At 39.0% G+C, this 18,130-nt stretch overlaps 1 protein-coding gene across 1 annotated transcript; it reads left to right on the plus strand.

The window, feature by feature from the left end:
- Window positions 1-3,182: 3,182 nt before the first annotated feature.
- On the plus strand, window positions 3,183-12,738 carry LOC308387313 (uncharacterized protein). Its single transcript, XM_080867257.1, has 4 exons — window positions 3,183-3,307; window positions 4,915-4,993; window positions 9,903-10,150; window positions 12,546-12,738. The coding sequence occupies exons 1-4, from the start codon at window positions 3,282-3,284 to the stop codon at window positions 12,661-12,663; spliced, it is 471 nt and encodes a 156-aa protein (XP_080723383.1). The 5' UTR covers window positions 3,183-3,281; the 3' UTR covers window positions 12,664-12,738.
- Window positions 12,739-18,130: the final 5,392 nt, after the last annotated feature.

The raw sequence follows: 18,130 nt of genomic DNA on the forward strand, positions 1-18,130 counted from the left end.
AACCCTGAGACTCCATTAGGCGAATTATTGAAGTTATCTAATGACACCGCAGGGACCTGCGCCCCAATGAAACGCCCTAAGAATAGGTTAAAGCCCTCACTGCCCTTAGGACAGATCCCTCTCCATTTTAATACTAGTATGATATGTCTGCGCAGACTAAAGTTAACTGGCCCAGACACCCACATAGATTATACAAAGGATAACTACACATTTTTCTCTGACTCCCCAGGTGCACGCTGTAATGAGACATGGCTAGCTGTCTCTGTGGCTGAAGTTGTATCATATCTGGAGGAACACACACACAGTTCAAGTTCGAGCAGAGACTCGATCATTGTTCCCCCAGAGGGTGTATTAAATGACACTGACTGGGGGGAGTTAGTTAAATCACACATGGTCACGCGCCTAACTAGAGCAATCCCACATGCTTATTGGATGTGCAATAATACCCTTAGATTAGCCTTACCTGTTAATTGGATCGGTACCTGTGGTCTAGTAACTTTAGCCCAAGAACTACTAATACAACAAACCTCTGATACGCCTGTATACAGGAGACGTACAAAACGCTCCGCTTACTCACATAACGTTTACATAGATGTATGCTGTACTTTCATTCCCAATAACACCGCCCCTAACGGTTCATTCACACAAGCTATGAATAGACTTGAAGCATTGCAGATAGAACTAATTGCCAATACAGGTCACGGTCAGTGGCTAGATAAGTGGCTACAGGACACGTTTGGAAAATGGAAGGAACTAATTGTAGCCTTTGTAACCGTTGCAGCATGTTTTCGATGATTATTGTCTGTTGTGTGATACCATGTATATGCTCCCAGAATTTTTGATATTAAGCTTGCTCGAAGGACCAGTTACATTTATGATTTGTTTTACGTTTATGATTTGTCTTTATACTATGTTATCATTTCATGATAAAAGGGGGGAACTGTTGTGATATTTTGATACCATGATAGCATTTACAGGATATTGTTTTATTGTGATATTATACAGGAAAACTGTTACTCAATAAGGCCCATTTACTAGTTGTTTTTCTCTTTCTCTCTGACCCAAGAATTGATGTGTAAGAATCACAGGCTGGTACCCCAAGGTCGAAAATACCACAGAGACGAGACCACTTCCTTACTCCCATCCTCCCTTCCTTATCTTTTAGAAAAGAGCTTGTTAAAAAGCCAGGTGGTTTGTTTCAGAATTCACTAATGAAAGAACTCTGTATTCTATGTCTAGGAGTGTATTTTGCTGGGATGATCATAAATTGTAACTGAAGAGATAAACTACACAAAGGATACTTCTTTGCTCACAAGGCAGGAAGACGTTTCCTTATTTGGTCTGTACCGGTTTGAACTGAGAACCTGCTGACACACGAACCTTTTTTTCCTCTATATAAGCTGTTTTGTACTAAATAAACCTTTGAGTTGGTTTGGGAAGGCAACCTGAAGCAGTCTGTGTTTCCTTGTTCTCCCAAGCTACTCCCGGCGCAGTAACTAACCCAGCTGAACGGCATACTTGAGTGTTACTTTGAATAATTAGGAGTCTTATAAGGAAAGGACAAAACTCTGCTTATCGGTGCTCACGCCTTGGAGGGAAACCGGGACGGAGATTTTCTCTTCAAACAATGGATCATATATCAGTGCGGAGAGAGTATGAACGTGCAGCGTTTAAAGCGTGGAAGTACTGACCTTACTTTGAGTTTGATTCCATAAAAAGTGACAAAAACATTAGTGTCCGTTGTGCGTGGGAAGAAAACTTCTTTTTACAGCGAAAAAAACCCCCTAAACTTCCGAGCAAGCACCGAGTAGCTACGACGTAATGGGAAACTCACAGAGAAACTCGTGGATTCTTCCACTGACCGCGGCACACCTGCACCAGGGTAAACCTCCGCCTACCCTACTCCTGCTTTACAGGTGAAAATAGAGTAAAAGGACCCCTAGTCTTTGACTTTATTTATTTTCTGCTGTGTTTTACTTGCATCTATTTGAAAGACTGAGTGTAAACACAAAAAAAATATATTTTATGTGCTGGAATGTGCAGAAAATAGGTTTAAATGTTAAACAAATTTCTTCCAGTCAGAGAAACAAGTTTTAAAAAGGGACTTTTCCATTTGATTACATTTCGTATGATGGATTATGTAGAAAAAGTAGAATTGGGCTGAAAGATCTATCGCTTTATCACCTCTTCAGGTTGTAAATCGTGTTTTTAAAAAGTAACTAAGTAACTAAGTAATTAATTACTTTTGAAAATAAGTAATCAGTAAAGTAACGGGATTACTTTTTTGGGGAGGTAATCAGTAATTAGTTACTGATTACTTTTTTCAAGTAACTTGACCAACACTGCTGATAAAAGCACTGGGCTATCCAAACCATTGAATTCATCATATGGCACTGTAATGCCAAAGTATCTGTGGGCGAGATGTGCAACCCCAACGAATGTGTGTAAATTTTAGAATGTACTTGGGTGCAGAAAAACTCTATATATAACTGTGCCATAGCCTTCAATAGTTTGGGCCTTGGTGACTGCTAAAAGCATACAGATACAAGTATTCAATTAGAATAATCAGTGGCAAGTCACTAAATAGACAATAGCACTGTTACAGAATAGCACTACCCCCTCGGTGGACTGGTGCTGAAAACACCTGTGATATGATTGAGCTTCACATAATTTATTAATATTTACTAAGGTGTTAGTAAAACATTATCTCAAATGAATTCCAACATGTTTCATGTGTTTAATTACATGAAACATGTTCTTATGATTTTAAACTAAATTCTGTTCTCATAATAGTAGTTCCCACAGCCTTAGCTGGGAATTTTATTACTATGACATCAACAACTCTGCTGACTAATACATATTTGAAGCTATATGGAGGTAAGCTTGTAGCATTAATTATGATGTAAAATAATCTCCCTAACTGGATGAATGTGTGCTGCCAGGACAGCTCACCTGTTAATCAGCACGTGCCAAGTCACGTGTTGCTGCACATGTTACATCAAGGTTTTGTTTGTAATTAAAGGTGACACTGAGACGGTCAGATTGGAAAGGAGGTTTGCACACCAGTGTGTATGCCAAGTGCTGCGTGCGTCACTAAACATGACACTGTTGGACAATGAAGGGAAGAGAACCAGACGAGGAAACTGAACCTGTGATTAGCAGGAAGGACAGGAAAGTGACTGATAGCACCCAGTGACTAACTTTTAACTGAACTAGTGTAGGTTTTTCCATTTTCCTTGGAATACCTTTTTAGTTTTGTGCGCAAAGTCTTTGGGCCAAACATGAGCTGCATTCCTGCCTCACATAGGTAAGTTACAAGATTTAAATACTCTTACCTTCCACCTACCCACTTTCTAAAGGTTTGAGGATATGAATTGTGTGTTATGGTCTTTACCTTAATGATAATAGAAAATGCCTTGTGGTGACTGCAGTCTGAACTGGCAACAAATGAAGTAATTAATTATTTAATAAATGTGTGGAATAGAGCTGTGTTGAACTACACAGTGACTATACTAAATATTGCTGACCAGTATTTCAAAAGACCTAAATGAATGGCAATGCATATACAGAAACCTATTGTATGTTTATTTATATGTAATATGCCATAAAAGTCTTTATGAGTAGGTCTGGTCTTTCTGTTACAAATATATTAATTACAGCACATATATTTGAAAACTAGTAGTAGTGAAAACAAATGTTCTTGTACCCTTCCCCCCTCCATGGGGTTGAGGCATTAATCAAGCTTGTACTTAGTAATTAGCTGCAGATTAACTCAGCAGGAGAAGCTGTCTCCCTCCGTATACCTACAGTATACCATATAACACTTGACATTTTTCTCTACTGCAAAAACCCTGTAAATCATTCCTCAGTCCACTGCTTCCTGTAAACTTGAACTAAGCTGGACATTCCTAGAACCCTGTTGGAAATCTCTAGACTTTGAGAGTGTGAGGTCTCTGATAGTTAACATGCAGATTTCATCCTTACGCATTTCAGTCCAGTCTACTAATGCCCATCAGCACCTTGTATAAACACTACAGTTTCATAAATGTGTCATGTATATCTTATCTTTGATTTTTATACCTTGAGTTAGATATTCTTTCAAATCCAATTTAGAAATTTTGAACCCTATGTCGCCAAAGTGTTTCAAAAATATTTGTGACAGGATTAAAGAAATGATGGAATGTCTCACATCCAATGAGGCTACGCATGTAGGAATAAAAACCATATCTCAGAGAGGCACACTCTGGAAAGTAATTCATTTCCATTCAGTTTTATTTATAGAGTGCTAAATCACAGAAAAAGTTGCCTCAAGGTGCTTTATACTGTAAGGTAAAGACCCTACAATACTATGAAGAAAACCCCAACGACTCCCTGCTTGGTCCGCCTTTGGGCAAGGACTTGGCAACAGTGCGAAGGAAAAGCCATTTAACAGCAAGAAGTCCAGGCTCAGGAAGAGGCAGTCATCTGCCTCAAGCAGTTGGGGGTGAGGGGAGGAAGACAGGAAAACAGACACATTATGGAAGAGAACCAGAGATTATTAATAACTAATGATTAAATGCAGAGTGATGTATAAACACAAAGAGTAAACAGATGTGAGCAAAGAAGGAACACTCCAGCAGCCTAGGTTTTCTCTAACTGAGGGATCAGGGTAACCCGATCAAGCCCTATCCACGAAGAGTGTTTCACCACTGCGGAGGCTGTGTCCTGCGCAAAATGTGAGGATGGCATTCAGATGACCAACACCAAATCTTTATCAAGTGAACGGGAACTGAGGAGATTACTAGAAGCCAAATACAGAGTGTGTTGCTAAAAGAAGTAAAACAATGGCAATCACACCCCTGGCTTACATCTTGTGTGTGTGTGTGTGTGTGTGTGTGTACGTGTGTGTACGTGTGTGTGTGTGTGTGTGTGTAGTATGAACACCATTCTCACTCAAGTTGAATCTCAGATGGAGGAGTGTCCAGTTCAGAGGAGAGGAAGCAAAGCCTATCAGGTAGGTTTTTTATTCAGTTCAGTTTTATTTTTATAGTGCCAGTTCACAAAAACAGTTACCTTAACCTCCTAGGACTTGGCGTCTACATATGTGGACATCACATTTTAGGTTATTTAGACCAAAATACTCAATTTTGCTCTACATGGGCCTGATATCCACTTATGAGGACAATATACTGCTACTGTTCTATCAAAATTTTAAACGAATATCCTCATATGTGGCTCTCAATTTTCTTAAAAGCAAAGATGAGTAAAAATAAAATCTGGTAATTCTTTGTTTTTACATTCATCGGGCCCCAATAAGCCCAAATATCAAAGAGAAATTAAAAATGCATGCTGTCTATGGGTAACCCTGTTAAGAGATCTAAGGTTTTTACTCACTTGAAACGTCTAAATTCTGACATAGCATTTTTACAGGAGACTCATCTTCGCATTAAGGATCATTATAGGTTATATTGCCCTTGGGTAGGTCAGGTCTTTCACTCAAATTTTAATTCGAAAGCTAGAGGAGTGGCCATTCTCATTAATAAGAAAGTTCAATTCTCTTCGACCGATGTTATTGCTGATGGGAATGGTAGATACATCATTGTTGCTGGTACCCTAATGCAGAAAAAGGTTTTGTTGGTAAATGTATATGCCCCGAATTTTGATGATGCTGAATTCGCTAATAGATTGCTGAGTAACATCCCCTTTCTGAATACACATTTGCTGATCCTTGGTGGTGATCTGAATTGTGTTTTTGATCCAATTTTGGATCGATCTAGTCCTCGTAATTTGACTCCATCATCTATGTCTAAAACATTCTCAGATTTTATGAAACAGAATGATCTTGTTGATCCATGGAGATTTCGCAACCCTTCAATCAAAAAATTTTCGTTTTTCTCTCAGGTCCACCAGTCTTATTCCAGGATTGATTATTTTTTCATTGACAGAACTCTTAATTCATGTGTTAATTCTTCCGACTATTCTGGTATTGTAATATCTGATCATTCTCCTCTGCTATTGGATGTTCATCTTTCTACCCATAAACGTAGTCCTCCACTTTGGAGATTTAACTCTCTCCTTCTGGCGGATAAAGAATTTTGTGAATTTATTTCAGGCTCTATTGAGGAGTTCTTGTCCTTCAATCAGGATGATTCTGTTTCATATTCTCTGCTATGGGAGACTCTTAAATGCTACCTGAGAGGTCAAATTATTTCTTACTCTGTCCGTGCTAATAAAAAGATTAATGCCAGGCTTAAAGAACTTATAGCTGCAATTAGTAACCTTGATCAATGTTATACACTGAACCCTTCTCCAGAATTACTGAAGCAGCGCCTTGATTTGCAAGCAGAATTTGATCTTATGTCAACCAAAGAGGCTGAGCACTTATTACTACGCAGTCGTGGCTCATATTACGAATATGGTGACAAGGCTAGTCGCTTGTTGGCACATCAGTTACGACGTCAGGCCTCCTCGCGTGTGATACCCAGTATTAAACACTCTTATGACAATATTACTACAGATCCCTTGGAAATTAATTCTACCTTTAAAACATTTTACTCTTTGTTGTACAGGTCCGAATTTCCCACGGATAAAGCTAAAATGAATGCATTTCTTCATAATCTTTCAAACCCTGTTATTGGTGCTAATGATGCGGGGCAATTGGACTCCCCATTATCTGTTGAAGAAGTATTAAAAGCTATTACAGTTATGCAGTCTAATAAAGCCCCGGGCCCGGATGGGTTTCCAATTGAATTTTATAAAACATTTATTGGTAAATTGGCACCATTGCTTTTGTCTGTGTTTAACGAATCCTTGGAAACGGGTTCATTACCGCCTACTTTCACAAAGCAACCATAGCGCTCCTTCTCAAAAATGACAAGGACCCAACCTCCTGTGGTTCCTACAGGCCATTATCTCTGCTTAATGCCGATGCAAAGGTATTGGCTAAAGTAATTGCATCTCGCCTTGAGGATGTGCTTCCTCGAATTATATCTGAAGAGCAGAATGGCTTTATAAAGGGACGGCAATTGTTTTTTAATACCCGTACACTCTTTAATGTTATTTACTCAAAGCGTCTATCTGAACTTCCTGAACTTGTGATTTCTTTAGATGCTGAAAAGGCTTTCGATAGGGTGGAGTGGGAGTACTTGTTTGCAGTTTTAGAGAAATTTGGTTTTGGCGATAAATTTATTTCCTGGATTCGGCTTCTTTATTCATCCCCTAAAGCCAGTGTTCATACTAATGATGTTTACTCTGATTATTTTGCGCTGGGTCGTGGTTGTCGTCAAGGTTGCCCTTTGTCTGCCTTACTCTTTGCCATTGCCATCGAGCCTCTGTCTATTACATTGAGATCTTCTTCTGTATTCAGGGGAATCATCCGTAATGGAATTACACATAAAGTATCATTGTATGCGGATGACTTGTTATTATATATGACTGACCCTGCATGCTCCATCCCTGCTGTTTTAAGTATTCTGGAGAACTTCAGTTCGTTTTCAGGTTATAAATTAAATTTGGGGAAAAGTGAGTGTTTTCCTGTTAATACGGCAGCACGACAACTTCAACAGTCTGATCTACCCTTTCGTCTCAGTCCATCTGGGTTTAAGTACTTAGGGATTAACGTGATTCGCTCTCTAGCTGGCCTTAAATCAGAAAATTTGTCTCCTCTTATATCTAGGATCGCATCTGATATTCAAAGATGGGGTAATCTCCCCCTTTCTTTAATCGGTAAGATTAATGTCGTTAAAATGAACATCTTACCAAAATTTTTATTTTTATTTCAGTCAATTCCCTTATTTTTGCCGAAAATTTTTTTTGTTTCACTGGACAAGATTATTGGTTCTTTCATTTGGGGAGGGAAGCCACCTAGGGTCTCTAAAACTTTGCTGCAGCGATGCAGATTTAGTGGAGGACTTGCATTACCTAATTTTTTAGTCTACTACTGGGGCGCTCACATCCATAAACTTTGCTACTGGCTAAAATCTTCTGGTTCCTCGTGGTGTAAATTGGAGCTGTCATCATGTAAGGGCTCTTCTTTACCGGCTTTGCTCTATTCCTCTTTACCCGTAAGACCCTCTCTGTACACTGATAATCAGGTGGTTCTTAACACAGTCAAAATCTGGTTTCAGTTTAGACGTCACTTTAATTTTGTAATGCCGTCTTCCTCGGGTCCTCTAAGCGACAACCATTTGTTTCCCCCTTCACTTTTGGACTCGACATTTTCAGTGTGGTGTGACAAGGGTATAAAACAGTTCAAACATTTATATGTGGATGGTGTTTTCGATAGTTTTCCCAACTTGTCTTCTCGTTATAATCTCCCTATGACCCATTTGTTTCGCTATTTTCAAATTTGAAATTTTGTTGCCAAGTGTTTTCCAAATTTCCCCTCTTTGCCTCCAGAACAGCAGTGGGAAACTACGTTATCATTTATTCCTCATCACAGAGGAACCATTTTGAAACTCTATGATGCTATCCTGTCTTTTAGTAACCACTCTAATGTTAAGCTTAAGTGTACATGGGAAGGAGAACTGGGAATTCGAATACATGAGGAGTCTTGGGAACAGGCTATAGCGAGGGTACGATCTTCCACCTCCTGTGCTCGTCTTGGACTTATTCAATTTAAGGTCATACACAGGGTGCATTTCTCTAAGTCTAGACTTTCTGAATTGTATCCAGAAGTGGAAAATAAATGTGATAAATGCCACGGTTCTCCTTGTCACCTTAGCCACATGTTTTTTCTGTGTCCTGAGCTGGAAGGTTTCTGGACAGGGTATTTTGCTATTATGTCAACTGTTCTTGGGGTAACTCTTCATCCTTGTCCTCTGATTGCTGTATTTGGGATTCCTGTTCGTTGTGTTTTTTTTTTTCATATATATATATTTATGTATATTTACTTAGGAAAATGAAGAAAGGTTGATTGTATTTTGGTAACTGCAAGTGCTGTTGTTTTCTTTTTTCAATAAAAATATTTTCCAAAAAAAAATGCATACTGTGGAAGAGTTCGGGTCTTAGGAGGTTAAGGCACATTAACATTCAACACAAGCACAAGCAGAGAAAATCCCAACAATCATATGAACCGCTGTAAACAAGCACTTTGGCAACAGTGGGAAGGAAAAACTCCCTCGTAACAAGAAGAAACCTCCTGCACAACCAGGCTCAGGGAGGGGCGGCTAACTGCCTCAACTGGCTGGGAGTGAGGGGAGGAAGATGGGACAAAGGACACCCTGTTGAAAAGAGCAGATTAATAATAATTAATGGTTAAATGCAGAGTGGTGTATAAACACATGAGTGGAGAAGAAACAGCAGCTTATTGCAGGACTCAGGACTCACCTGATCCAGCCCTAACTATATACTTTGCCAAAGAGGAACATTTTAGGCTGGATCTAATGACAGTTTTTACAGTTAACACCACCACATGAGATGTAATTAAAGCCCAGACTTTCATTTTAATTCAGTGGGTTTAACAAAAGTAAACCATTTAACAGTTACAGCCATTTATGTCACTGTGCCTGATGAAACACACGTTGAGCAGTCGCTCACTGATATTGCTATCACATGTAATGAAACCTTCTTCAAAGTCATTTAGGTCTGTTTCTCTCTTTATTTTGTTTCAAAATTTCAACTTTTCAGAATATCAGCCGTGTAATTGATGCTGCAGAGCTTGTCTGAGTAGCATCTTCACTGTGGTTTTCATTTCATTCCTTTTTATAATAATAATAATAATAATAATAATAATAATAATAATAATTCTGTTAATTTGTAACCAGTTGGCATTTATTTCAGTACCTGAAAAAACTAAGGAGGCTGAGAACGTCATCTACTGAAATAAGATTGTATTATTTATGAGCACATGACTTTCAGTCCTTACAGTTACTTATTTTCAATTTACATTTTTTAAGAGCATTATGAATTTGTTCCCTGACCAGATCTTCCCTGAAGCCAACATGAATGAAGAGTCAGATTATCCCGAAGACTTTGTTTATAGGAGGGAGCGTCTTCCCTCTATTGTTGTGGAGCCCACAGACCACAGTGAACAGGAGAGTGGGGAGCTGCGCTGGCCTTTGGGATGTCCAGTGGGTAGCAATGTGGAGGAAGAACTTGATGACAACAGAAGTGCTGATCACATGACAGAGAGCTCTGTGGATGGACAGCAGCAGGAGGACAAGGAAGAAAGGTAAAGAGCAGATAATTATAATTTCCAGCACTGAGTCTGGGTCCTGGGAACAGCCATGGAAGCAGAGGAATCTGCTCCCTGAGAAATCAAGGCACTTCATACAACTTGCCTCTTTAACCCAAGCACTTTTTTCACAAGTGCTTACTATCTAGCATTTATCCTCTATTGCAGTGGTTCCCAAACGGTTTTTGCTAGGCCCCTCTTTGTTTTACAAGAAAATCCCACTGCAGTTTATTTCACACCTTTTGTAAACAATGAAACTAATAAAAGTAAACTGCAACAAATTACAGGTTGGAGTAAAATAAACTACTACCTCTTTTAAATAACAGAAAAACAAACCATCTTTATGGTGTCATTATTTTGCATGTGGTTGTTTTTTTTTTTTACCGTGTACTAACATTCAACACTGCTATCAATTGATGCAATAGATATTTTTCAAAAAATGCCTCTCTGTGCAAAACAACTGTTGGAATCTGTTGGTCCATGATGTGGACAGCCCAGCGTGTGCTCCCGACGCAGGGGAAACAAATTCTGCCAGGGATACCTACCGTGGCACCAACGTTGTGCAGGTGAAGCCAAAAGCAAGATATCCTTCATCATATTTTCCAGTCTTTGGCTTGGAAAGAAGTTGGTTTGGAAGTGTATTTGGCGATGCTTCATCTTCCGCTTTGCCCCGTCTCTTATGCAAGCAATGCCCAAGCATTCTTTTTTTTGTTCATACCACGCTGCCCTTGCAATGGCTGTGCTCCCAGACTTTGGGAACCACTGCTCTAATGGATGCACTGTAGAGCAGCTTGGGGTTAGTATCTTGTCCAAGGATATTTGACATGCAGATTGGGGCAGCCAGGAATCAAACCACCAGCATTCTAACTAGTAGATGACTGCCTCTAACTCCTGACGTAAAGCCACCCCAAACAACAACCACTCTCTGAAAAAGGGAGGTGCTCTCACTTGGTGTTGGCTCTCTCTGTGCTGCAGCATTTTGGATACAACTACAGGCTTTTCACAGTTTTTACGACAACCTGATAATAATGTATGTTGTTGTTGTTCTTTCCTTTTTAATCACTGAGATAGAATTTAAGAGATAATGCGCAAATGGAAGAAAGCAAATATTTGTTTAATATGCATATTTAGGGACATTTATTAGTCAAGAACAACTTTCCTCACAGTCTGGTTAGACACCCTGTTTATAAGATTTTTAAGGTGAACTACAATCATTTTAGTTTTATCTCACTTTAGAAGCAGAAAGTTAGCGGCCATACAGGTCTTTATGTCTTTAAGACATTCCTGCAGTTTAACTCATTGGTGTGTGTTATCTGGCTTCATGGACAGATAGAGCTGGGTGTCATCTGCATAGCAGTGTAAATGTATGCTATGTCTTCTAATGATGCTGCCTAAGGGAAGCATGTATAATGTAAACAGAATTGGTCCTAGCACTGAACCCTGTGGAACTCCATAATTAACCTTAGTGTGTGAAGAGGACTCTCCATTTACATGCACAAACTGGAGTCTATTAGATAGATATGATACAAACCACTGCAGTGCAGTACCTGTAATACCTACAGCATGTTCTAATCGCTCTAATAGGATATTATGGTCGACAGTATCGAACGCTGCACTGAGGTCTAGCAGGACAAGCACAGAGATGAGTCCACTGTCAGAGGCCATAAGAAGATCATTTGTAACCTTCACTAAAGCTGTTTCTGTGCTGTGATGAGCTCTGAAACCTGACTGAAACTCTTCAAATAAGCCTCTGCAGATGATCTGTTAGCTGTTTGACAACTACTCTTTCAAGGATGTTTGATATGAAAGGAAGGTTGGAGATTGGCCTATAATTAGCTAAGACTGCTGGGTCTAGAGATGCTTTTTGAGTAAAGGTTTAACTACAGCCAGCTTGAAGGCCTGTGGTACATAGCCGATTATTAGAGATAGGTTGATCAGATTTAATATTGAAGCATTAACTAATGGCAGGACTTCTTTGAGCAGTTTTGTAGGAATGGGGTCTAAAAGACACATTGATGGTTTGGAGGAAGTAATTATTGAAGTTAACTCAGAAAGATCAATTGGAGAAAAAGAGTCTAAATAAATGTAACTAGTGTTAGCTGTAAATAGCTATAGGTCTGTGGGATGGTTATGAATATTTTTCTCTGATGGTTAAAATTGTATTTGTGAAGAAATTAATGAAATCATTACTAATTAAGGTTAAATGAATAAATGATGAATTGTAAAATTTCCTAGGTTTACGGAGAGCTGCTTTAAAAAACAAAACAAAAAAACAAAACAAAAAAAAAACCAACAACAGAGCAATAAACTAATTTCCAAGGCTATGAATGAATGTGAAGATTTTTAGTTCCTGTATCAAGTCAGTTAACCATTACCAATTTTTATTTCGTAGCTCAGTTGCCAGGAAGTCTTCTATTGGCCCATCCCAGACTCAACTGTCTCTCATCCGGCTAACTCCGCCCACCTCCCCCACCACCCCTGATGCTGCCCCACCCTGCCTGAGGAACTGAAGCAGTACAAGCATTAAAATATACTGTGTGTAACGTTTTTCATGGATATGTGTTATTGTTGAGTAATATTTTACTACCTTGCTAATAAATTACAAAAATTATAAAAAAAAAATATATTTTATAACCACAGTACTTTTATCCTTCTTGGATTGTGAAGAAATGCCATATTTTCACATACATTGTCTGATTTTGGTCAGAATTCATAATGAAAAATTCATTATTAAAGTATATGCTGTTACAGCGAGTCCTTTACTACTAAAAAATAAAATAATTTGCATTGCCAGGTCATTATGGATGATTACGGTATAATAATAATAATGGGTTTTTTTTTGGTTTATGTTTTTACATGTATCCATAAGCTCGACATTTATGGCAGGAAGTGCGCTGACTAAATCCTGTGCTGACAAATGATGGTAATCATAAAGTCAAGTCCACCTTTTAAATTCACAAATTTAAATTGAAGGTTTATGACAAATTATTTTAAGACTTTCAGATGCTAAACATTTACCTAAAAGATACAGAGATATTTTCCCTTTAACTTTTCTGGCTGTGTGCAATGACAGTTTAACAAGTCAAGTTCATATCCACTAGTCTCATCCTAGAGTTTTAACTTTTACCCCCTCGCTACAGAGCCTAGCAGGTTACTGCACTTGCCATGTTATTATAGTAGCTGTCCTCTAGAGGGAAGCACAGGAACACACATAACTGGTATCTTTTCATGGGACAGCACTGAAGATATGACTTTGATGCGATGTAAAGTAGTCGGTGTACAGCTTGTATAGCAGTGTCTTGATGCATGCTCAGTCATTCAGGTAAGTAAATCCCAAAAAGTTGATTCTGTTCATCTGCAGGTTTCCAACCTTATAAACAGGACATTTGCACAATGACTGAAACCAGCACCACTGAATGAACAATGGGCTGGGAGGTCAGTTTATGATCATTAATATGCAAACTGTCATGACCATTGATCAACAACCACTGATCAAAGCCCACTGACTTAATTTAATTATTTAATCTTGTAGTAAATTAAGTTATGAAATTGTGTTTAATATTTTTATATATACTCTCAGTTACCTTAGTGCAATCAAAAAGATCGACCCTCTGTGAAAGGGTCCTCTCTCTCTCTCTCTCTGGTTGTGTTACAATAGCAAGCAAACTGTACTGCTGAGGGGCTTTATTGAATGGACCCCAGCTCCTGTCTCTTGTTGTCAAATTCTCAAGCGAAACAAGGACAAGGACAACCAACCACTGACCACCAAGTAGGTTGGTTCAGATATTTCATGATGATTTCCTGCTGCCATTACCAGTGCCTTAATAATTGTTTTTTTTTTTTTTTTTTTTTTTTTAATTTTTAGATGTAGGGGAGAGGTGGATTGAAATAACTTTCATGAACAAATGAATGGCCTTTCATGGCGAAACCAGATGAGGTTTGACTCCATCAAATAAATACTTCAAATGAGGGGAGAGAAAACAAGGGAAGTCAAACTAAAAACCAGACATGCAGAGCAGCAATCACCTGAATGGGGAAACAAGATTAACTTACATTTGTGTATAAAGTAAAGCAATTAAACATATTGGAACACATTTGAATGTTTAATCTTTATGATTAGAAATAAAGAAATAATTCACTGGGGGTGGATAGTATAGTCTGAGTACAGCACACCTCCAACCCCTCACCTAAACTGTTGAAAATGGAGTGTGTATTTTTTGGGGTGAATACTCTAAATAACATAAGCCACATCATATCAGTATAACTAACCACATATATTCTCTGTCTGTATTTACAGTAATAAGGGTCAGCTAATTAAAGTCAACTTCTTCTTTGTCTTTATCGAGGGATGAAATAGAAAGTTTCCAGCAGTGCCTAGTGTCGAAGATTAAAAGTCTGTCAGTCACTCACAAAAAAGTACACCTATTGTTTTGGTTTATTATGGATATAGATTACCTTAAGTAGGACAACTGCAATTTGTTTTCCTTACAGTTGTACACTCACCATGTTTTGCACATCACTTTACATTTCCCTTTCAACACTAGGCACTCCTATAACTGCACTTTCAGCTGTTCTTCAGGTGCTAAAAATCCTGCTTTCTTGTGGCAGCTACGTTCCAAGAAAAACAATGAAAGATTCCCGAGTGTCCTGCTGTGCTGTGTGTAACCTAAGGCCCTTATTCAGATCCACTGTAAAATCAAATTAGTTCCCACAGCTTTTAAAAAATTTAACAAAAAACAAAGTAAAAATTACTTAAGATAAATAAGTTAGGGCAACTTATTTATTCTGAGTTATTTCTCTGAACTTAAACAATGTATGGAAACTCGTTGCCTCAAAAAATGTAAAGCTTACGTAAAGATAACTATGTTAGGACAACATAGTCATTGCAAGTACACAGTACTAAGAATAACTTTGGTTTTTTTTGAGTGTGCAATACTAATTGTTTACCTACGGACAAACATTTCAAGTTCTGCTAAACTAAAAAACAATTTTTGGTACCATACTATTTTTGATTTTGCTTACATGACGACGAAGCACGAAACCGACGTTGACGAAAATGCCCTGGCCACCGCTGATGCTGTAGTGGATACCAGAGGCACTGCCTCGGGCCACCGGGTCGTCCACTACAGTCAAAAGGTCCGTGAAACCTTGCGACTGTGGCAGAGGACCAACCAGATCCACATGCACCTGATCAAAACGCTTCCCTGCGTTGGCATGGGATGTACGCCACTGCCCAGTCTTTCACCGATTTGCGAGGGGCCGACCAAACGAACCTAGAGCTGACCAGCTTGACTGAGGCCCGGACACCTGGATGAGAGAGGACGTGTACTTACTGAGTCAAAAATGCAACAACGCCACAAAGAGGCGCCAAAAAGGGGAACTACCGGACGTGGACGGTCGGTGGAAACATCGCAAAGCAGGCTAGGCCCACCGTTCCACATGGGTCAGTCCTCCAGTGCAAGGCCCGTTTGCTCAGACTGAAAGGCAAGGACGTCCAGGTTAGCACGCTGGTCAGCGGCCATAGCGTCAAAGTCTATGCCGACATAAACGGGAGAAACCAGCACGGTCAACAGACAGTCAGCCACGCAGTTAGACTTACCAGCCACGTGCTGAATGTCTGTCGTAAACTTGCAAATGGCTGCCAACTGGCGCTGTTGGCTCACGCTCCACGGGTCAGAGACCTTGGACATTGCAAATGTCAAGGGTTTATGAAAGCTACGACCCTCAAAAATGTCGCGTCGCGAGGTGTAGGGCCAGTAACTTCCTGTCAAAAACACTATATTTGCGCTCACTGTCCCTGAGCGTGTGAATGAAAAAGGCGAGCGGTTGCCAGACACCGGAGACCCGCTGTTCTAACACGCAGGGGTGGATGTAGAGAAATTTTCTGAGGGGGGCAAAGAAATCAAATTGGGTGGCAAAATAAAGCCTTTTTTCAAACACATATGCAGGTGGTTACATATGGTGGAAATGATTCAAACGCAGTAAGTATACACGTTTTTCATATAAATATAGTCTGTAACTTAATTATTTTCTGTAGCCTACATAATTAAACACTTTAGTTATATAAAACATGTGAGTTTTGATTCTATGTACTATATAGCCTGTATAATAAATAAATATGTAGCCCAATAAGTATAAAATCCAGAAAGCTACACAACATGGAGCGGTTCATTTACAAATACAAGTCACAAGTCCAAGTTTTTTGGTAGAAAAAAATCAAATTGTTACATGCTTAAATTACACAAAATGTCAGAAATCTGCACTGTCATGAACAAAAATGATTTGTTGGATTAACCCTCTGAGGACCAAAATATAACTGGCCATTTTTGACTCCTTTTGATTTTACATTTGTATTTCACCTTCAAATTGTTTCATTTTGGGGTTTTTTCCCCTTTGCCTTGTTTGGTATCATGTTTTTTTTCCAGCTCAACCTCACGTGTCTTAATTTAGTTGTTTTTTCATTGACATACTGTATTAGTATTACTCTCCTGAAGTCACACAAAAACTTAAAATCCTAGTAGTATTTTTTTTTACTGTAAAAAAAACCACAGACATGTTGAGTAAATTATATATATATTATAACTTGAAATGCAAATATAAATTGTACATTTTGAAAACATATGCACACATTTTGTGACCATATACAACTATTTATCTAAAAATGCAGCCAATACACCTGCTGTTGTTTAATTTTGTACAATCAATCAAAAATATTAATAAAACTTAAATGAGAGAACAATCAGGTGTCGCAATAAGATGTCCCACAAATTATGTGTGCCAGTAAAAAAAAAAGTGTTTTTCCACAAAAAGACAGAGGAGAACACCACAGGGATAAACCTGCAGGTCTGACAACAGGAGGTGTATCACTCCATTGGTTTTCTACTTGGTGAAAGTGTTTACATTGCAATGTGCCTTTGTGACATTCATTAGTGCCCTCACTGACACCAAAACAAAACAGCACAGCACAGGAGTCCGAGCAGTACAGGTGGCCAACCCGGGAGCCAGCGACAGAGATGAAACGGGTCCGGAGGCCGGCCACGTAGAAGGCAGCGGCGGCGAGGAAACAATTCAGGCGGCCAACAACGCTGACGGCAGTGGCAGCAGCGACAGAGCCGGTCCGGAGGCCGACCACGCGGAAGGCAGTGGCGGCGACAGAGCAGGTCCGGAGCAGGTACTAGAGTTAAATATAAACGCTCCAACTAAAGAAAGAAAAGGAAGGTCGTGGGCTTCTTTGTCTACGAGAATATTATTGTGCAGCTCAATTAAGACCATTGATATGTCTCTGTTGTCCAGATTACACCGCCGGATGGAAAGATGTTGAAGGAACAATAGTTAAAGGAAAACCAGTTACAGCTTTAATATTGGACATAAAATTGCAGAATAAAATACACATGGAAGATGAACCCATACTACAAATAATAATATCTGCTTGGAAAAAAGTAATACAAATTTGCGGTTTGGAAAATGCCTCCAAGGTTTTAAGATGGTGAGCATATGATTCAGATTTTATCCCAAATCAGTACGATAATAGATTCAAAAACTGGATTTCAAAAGGTATAACTAATTATTATTCATTTGTCCACAAGGGGGCATGCCAAAGCTTTGAAAGGAGTAAACATGATTTAGGCTCAGACGACTTCTTTAGATATCTACAGGTCAGAAATTATTTTAATCAAAACTTAAAAGTGAACCTAAACGAATTACAAATTGTAGAAACATTTTTATTATTAACCAAATCTGGAGCGCAAAGTAAAATTATTTCCAAACTATATAACAGCATCCTGCGGTGTAAAAATGACAGCACTCTGTATATTACAGCAATGTGGGGAAAAGAAGGTAATTTGTCAATTACAGAGGAGTGCTGGGGCCACGCATGCATGATACAGTGGGCTACCACTGGGTCTAATGTTTGGCGTGAATTTTGCTGGAAAAGCATTATGAGATTTTTCATCACCCCTGCTCAACAAAGATATCGAG

The sequence above is a fragment of the Rhamphochromis sp. 'chilingali' genome (genome assembly GCF_963969265.1).
Source record: "Rhamphochromis sp. 'chilingali' genome assembly, chromosome: 19".
Lineage (NCBI taxonomy): Eukaryota > Metazoa > Chordata > Actinopteri > Cichliformes > Cichlidae > Rhamphochromis > Rhamphochromis sp. 'chilingali'.

Bases quoted from the DNA above. Each gene is read 5' to 3' on its own strand.
- LOC308387313 (XM_080867257.1), top strand. From the start codon at position 3,282: ATGAGCTGCATTCCTGCCTCACATAG. The intron at 4,994-9,902 runs GTAGGTTTTTTA...TTCCCTGACCAG, and splicing joins GAGGAAGCAAAGCCTATCAG to ATCTTCCCTGAAGCCAACAT. The intron at 10,151-12,545 runs GTAAAGAGCAGA...TTTATTTCGTAG, and splicing joins CAGGAGGACAAGGAAGAAAG to CTCAGTTGCCAGGAAGTCTT.